Source organism: Petaurus breviceps, unplaced genomic scaffold (assembly GCF_028583685.1).
Source record: "Petaurus breviceps papuanus isolate PSGF00001 unplaced genomic scaffold, PetGlider_PUasm1.0 37, whole genome shotgun sequence".
Lineage (NCBI taxonomy): Eukaryota > Metazoa > Chordata > Mammalia > Diprotodontia > Petauridae > Petaurus > Petaurus breviceps.
The window spans coordinates 76,911,134-76,917,133 of record NW_027186296.1 but is presented as its reverse complement, the minus strand read 5'-3'; the positions used below and the strand labels follow the sequence as shown (position 1 = coordinate 76,917,133).

At 45.7% G+C, this 6,000-nt stretch overlaps 1 protein-coding gene across 2 annotated transcripts in view; it reads left to right on the top strand.

The window, feature by feature from the left end:
* KCNIP2 (potassium voltage-gated channel interacting protein 2) overlaps nucleotides 1-6,000 on the top strand; it is a 35,565-nt gene that overhangs the window by 3,733 nt on the left and 25,832 nt on the right. The window contains exon 1 of one of the 2 annotated variants that reach the window (XM_069098784.1): nucleotides 1,419-1,649. The exons of the other annotated variant lie outside the window; for it this stretch is intronic. Within the exon in view, the coding sequence (XP_068954885.1) occupies nucleotides 1,532-1,649 (118 nt within the window). The 5' untranslated portion in view covers nucleotides 1,419-1,531. Of the gene's footprint in view, nucleotides 1-1,418; nucleotides 1,650-6,000 lie in introns of those variants that run through there. 2 annotated transcript variants of the gene reach the window in all.

Genomic DNA, 6,000 nt, shown 5'->3' with positions numbered 1-6,000 from the left:
GACAGAGGGACAGAGAGAGAGAGAGAGAGAGAGAGAGAGAGAGAGAATGTTTCCCTGGAGTTGTCTATCTATCCTATCCATCCTACTCTCCCAGGTCTCTCTGTGTTTGTTGTCTGTCTGTTTGAGGTTCCCTGGAGTTACTGTTCCAGGTCTTTGTGTTTATCTGTGTGAGTGTATGTGTGTGTGTGTGTTTGAAGTTCCCTGGAGTTGGAGTTGTCTTTCTGTCCTACTGTCCCAGGCCTCTTATTTACCTCTGTGTGTGTGTATGTGTGTGTGTGTTTGAAGTTCCCTTGATTTGTCTTTCTTTCCTATTGTCCCAGGTCTGTGTGTTTGTCTATGGGTGTGTGTGTGTGTTTGAAGTTCCCTAGAGTTGTCTTTCTGTCCTACCGTCCCAGAGCCATATCCTCTCCAGGAATTGTCTCTTTGTCCCTGCCGTGGGTGCTAGGAAGATTCTCTCTCCCCCTGGTGAGAAGTGTCTTTCTCCTGCCTGGGTTTCTCTGCTTCATGTTTCTCTGGTTTTTTTTCGGACTTTTTTTCAACCTGCGTAGGGAGGATAGAAGGGGAAGGGGGGGGAGAGAGGGGGTATTTGCCCAATAGTGATTACACTCGTTCCCAGGGATGGGGCGCCCTCGTGTGGCAGACGGGCTGCACGCCACACAGGAAAAGAATAAAGTTAGGAGCCTTGGTTATTAAAGGGAGTAAAAGTGATTCCGAGCCTGGGGTCCTGAGTGCAAATCGCTAATCTCCAATCTCTGTACCACCAGCGTGCCCAGAATCTTGAGCGTGTCGATGTGGTGGGACTGCTAGAAAGATCCAAGGACTTATTTCTGAAATGTTGTGAGTTTGGAGGGGAGAAGGGAGTGGGCTTGGAGGGAGCAAGGTTAGAGGGGAGTTCTGTGGTGCCAGAGCAACCTCAGAACGAGGAAGGAGACCCATGGAAAACACAAGAAGCTTAAGAAGTGATCTTCCCCAAAGAGACAGAAATCAAAAGATTGAAAGAGACAAAGAAAGAAAGGGAGTCATAGAGAAAAACAGACAGAAACAGAGTATCAGAGAGATTGGATTGACACAGGTGCAGTCAAATTACCTGTCACCGCCCCTTCACCCCAGTTTTGTTGGTTCTGAGGTGTAGTGTCGCTACGACAACGATGCCCCCCAAGCCTGACCTCCTGAACTTCAAAATATCTAGGGGGTCGGAAACCCGGGGAAATGGAGGTGGGGGAGGGGAAAAAAGGAAAACTCTTCCCACTTGTCACCCTCACCCTGTCTTCCCCACTCCAACCCCCAGCCGCCACCTTCCATGTATTCCCAACCAGGAAAGAATCAGAGCCCCTCCATTTTTGAGAAACTTTTTTGGAAGTACTGGGGTGGGGGATGGGGGACTGTGTCGGGAGAAGCTCCGCCTCCCCCAAAGAGCTGCCCTCCCCCACTGCAGCCAGTGATCCCTCTTCCCGACAGTCAGTCCTTTCTTCTCCCAGGAGGGCTCTGAGGTCAGAGCCACCCACTTTTGTGGGGGGCCGGTGGCTAAGGGATGGGGTGTGTCGGGGATAGCAACAGCAGCATGAGCTGGTGCCCCCGCAGCTGCCGGAGCCCCCTGGGACATGCTGCCCGATCCCTCCTCCAGTTTGTGACCGGGACACTGGCGCCAGGTTCGAGGGAGGAAGGGAGAGGCCACTGCTGGATTTGAAAGACCAGGATTAAGGAGTAAAGGTGGGGGGTTGGGACCGTAGGACCCCTGGTAAAGGTGCCAGGACTAAGAGCATCCAGCCTGTAGGGATTGGGGTTTCAGCTGGTGAATGTCTGACTAAGAGGGTACAGGAGATGGGGCTGGAAACAGGATCTGATGGGATGTCAGCCTCAGGGTTGGTGAATTTTGTAGGTTTGTGTGGCCCTGGGAATTTGCACAAACTGTGAAACCCTTAATTTAAATAGGATTGTATGTGTTGGATTGGATTGCTTAGTACAAGCATTGTATTGCAGTATGTGGGAAGTTGTATAGCATTCTTTCAATACATGGTGTTAGACTCATTGGAGGTTTGGGGGCGGGGAAGGGATGGTTTCTGTGTCACTGAAGTGAGGGTTATATAGCTCTGGAGTTTTGTAGCATTGTGTAGCACCAAAGTTAAGTTGTGTAAGACTGAAATTATATAACATTCATGAGGCTGTGTGGTACTGTAGTATTTACTGATTGTATTGGGTTGTATGGTCCTGCATTGTGTGGCCCTGGGGTTGTGTTGGGTTATGGCAATTAAGGGAAGTTTTGTTAAGTTTTGTGCCACTGGGTTGATATAAAGTTGTGAATGACATATGTAGGGTTGGGGGGACTGAAGGGTTTCCTTTTGTCCTAATCTGCTATTTGGAGCTACAAATTCCGCATTGTCCTGGTTTGCCTCTCTTGGAAAGATTAGAGCAGTTGAGTCCTTAGCATGCTGGGCTTCGTAGTTTCCAGGCTATCTCAGAGCAGAAGGTTACCTGGGGTCAGAGTTCTCCTATCCTGGAGACCCCTGAGAGCTATTCTTGCCTTTGGTCCAGGCAGTATTTAGGGCCTCTGCTGCCTAGTGCCCCAACAGGGAGTTCAAGGAGTGCTTAGAGATCTCTTGGGGGCCCATTCTCCACCCCTTACTGGGGCCTGTCAGCTGATGATGGATGACAGAAGCCCTGCTTGGCCAACTCTCAATCACCAGGGCCGTGACTTCCCAAAATAGCCCCACTGATCTAGGAAGGTCATTAATAACCTAGTCTAGCAACTGGGATTTGAGGTGGCCTTACCCTGTTTTAGGAGGGAGGGACCAGAATTGGGAGGGGTGGAAAAAGGGAAGGCAAAGGACCTTTTGCAAAGATTCAGGTCCAGGAGTCTTGTTCAGGCTCCCACAGCCAGACTCTAGGGGAAGAAAAGGAGCTGCAGCTAGCTGGAAAAGTTCTTCTGACAGCTGAAGCTGGCCCTCCCTACTCCCTGATCACCTCCCACCTCCAGGACCTAGGAACAACCAATATCTCATCTAAGTGATGGAGGTGTTCCTCCAATTTGCCCCACTTAGCAAAAGTGACTTCTAAGTTCCCAACTTGGAGACGTGTGGGATTAGATCAATGACAGAAACCCAGCTGGAGCCCAGAGTAGGAGATGGAGTACATGGGAGTAATAAGTCACGCATCTATGTGATTTAAGCTTTACAAAATACTTTCTTCACAACAACCCTATGAGGTATGTAATGTAGGTATTAATGTTCCCATTTTACAAATTTAAAAGTGAGGCTCAGAGAGGTTAGTGACATGCCAGAAGTTCCAAAAGCATCGATTTAGTAAATATAAGGGCCAGAACTTGAATTTCAGACTTCTGAGTGTAAGTCCATTATTCTTCCCATTACACCACAATTCTTGAGATTTCAGTAGAAAGGAAAGTAGAAGTGTACTTCTCTCCTCCTACCCACCCCCTTCCCCCCCAGCAATAGCATCCTATCCCTGATGCCAACCATTAGGGTTTCAGTCCTTGCTTTGGTTATTATCCTCCACTAAATAGAGTTTGGTGGCGAATCATAGGATATTGTGGGTAATAGAGGGAGAATAACCTGAGGATCCTTGGAGCACTAAGGGGTCCCAAAGATATACTCTAAATAAGTTTCTCTGATGGTTACTGAAAAGGATAATAAAGAACTGTGCATTCCCCCAAGGTGCTTACAATCTAATAAGGGAGTTAAGACCTGTGTAAACATGACTTAAGTGCCATAATAAAAGGACAATGTGTTCTGGAGGTTCAGAAGGTGAGGTCACAGCCTGCCAAGGGCATAAGAGGAACTTCATGAAGGAGATGAAATTGGAGCTGTGTAATGAAGGCAGGTAGGATTTCAACAGAGAAGTAGGAGAGTCTATTCAGGCTAGGGGATGTATCATGAGCAAGGGCAATGAGAATCTTGAGGCATTTTTTTTTTTTTACTTTTTGGAGGGGGGAAGGCAGGGTACTTGGGGTTAAGTGACTTGCCCAAGGTCACACAGCTAGTAAGTGTTAAGTGTCTGAGTTCGGATCTGAACTCAGGTCCTCCTTACTCCAGGGCTGGTGCTCTATTCACTGCACCACCTAGTCACCCCAGCTTGAGGCATATTTGAGAAAATGTATGCAATGCAATTTGTCTGGAATATGTAGTAGGAAATAGTAGGAGATAAAGCTAGGAAGATAGATTGAGGCCAGATTGTAAAGGCTTTGAATTCTAGTCTGAGGAGTTTATACTTCATTCTATAGACAATAGAGTAATTGAAGGTCTTTAAGCAGGTAAGTATGATTATTGGAGCCGAATTTTAAAGATAATATTCTGGCAACTGCATAGGATATATTAGAAAGGAGTAATAATCTGGAAAAAGGGTAGAAGAGACTAAAAGATAAGTAAGTAGAAATGGATTGATTGAACATAGGTGATGAGAAAAGAGGAACAGTCAAATATGACAGGATATAGTCAGTCAGTAACTAGCTCTTATTAAGTGTCTACTCTGTGCCAGGCACTGTATTAAGTACAGGAGATATAAAAATAAAAGCAAAAGATAGTCCCTATTGTCAAGGATGGGGGAGATGTGCAAGCAACTATGTCCAAACAAAATAGAGACAGAAGAGACTGGAGATAATTAAGAAAAGGAAGGCATTGGCATTAAGAGTCATCAGGAAAGACTTTTTGTAGAAGGGATTTTAGCTGGGATTTGAAAGAAGCCAGGAAATCCTAGGGACAGAGATGAGAAGGGAGAGTATTCTAGAGTGAAAATTGCCAGATTCTGGAACTGGAGTATCTTGTGCAAGAAATAGCAATGAGGCCAGTGTCAGAGGATGTGGAAAGGATTAAGATATAAGAAGAAAGGCAGGATGAAGCCAGGTTGTGAAGGACTTAGAATGCCAACGGAAGATTTTATATTTGATACTGGGCATGATAGGGAGCCAGTGGAGTTTATTGAGAAGGGAAGTGGCATGGTTAGATCTGTTCTTTAGGAAGCTTAATTTGACAGATGAGTAGAGGATAGACTGGAGGGCGTAGGGAATGGAGTCAGGGAGACCCAACCAGCAGGCTAATTAAATAGTACAGGCAGGAGGTGATGAGGGCCTGTACCAGGATGGGGACAGCATCAGAGGAAAGAAAAAGGCATATACTACATATGTTATAAAGGTAAAATCAGCAGGATTGGCAACAGATAAAGTGAGGAGTCAAAGAGGACACCTAGATTGCTAGTCTGGGTGACCAGGAGAATGATGGGAGATGGTTTGAGAGAAAGTAATGAGTTCAGTTTGGGACATGTTGTATTTAAGTGGTCTGTAGGATATCCTGTTTGAGATGTCTAGTTGGAAGGAAGGAAACAAGAATTTGTTAAATGGCTACTACATGACAGACACTGTCTTAAGCACTTTATAGATATTATCTCAATCGATCTTTACAGCATCCTTGGCAAGTGTTGTTGTTCAGTCATTTTCAGTCGTGTCTGAGTCTTCATGACCCCATTTGGGGTTTTCTTGGCAATGATACAGGAGTGGTTTACCATTTCCTTCTCCAACTCATTTAGAGATGAGGACACTGAGGCAAACAGGGTTAAGCAACTTGCCTAGGGTCACACAGCTAGTAAGTGTCTGAGGCCAGATTTGAATTCAGAAAGATGAATTTTCCTAATTCCAGGCTCAGTACTCTATCCACTGTGTCACCTAGCTGCCCCCTTAAGAGATAGGAGCTATTATCATTCCCATTTTAAAGCTGAAGAAAGACAAGGGTTAACTGAGTTATCCAAGATCATACAGCTAATAAGTATATGAGGCCAGATTTGGACTCAGATCTTCCTGACTCCAGGGCAAGTGCTCTAACTTCATACCACCTATTGCCAGTTGGAGATGAGAGTCCGGAGGTTGAGAAGGGTTAGGGCTAGAAAAATAGATCAGGGAAATGTCAGCACAGAGATGATACAGAGGAAAATGGAACAGTCAAAGATGTCAGTTTGGGTAAATGAATCATAAATTTAGAGCCAAAAGGAACATCATAG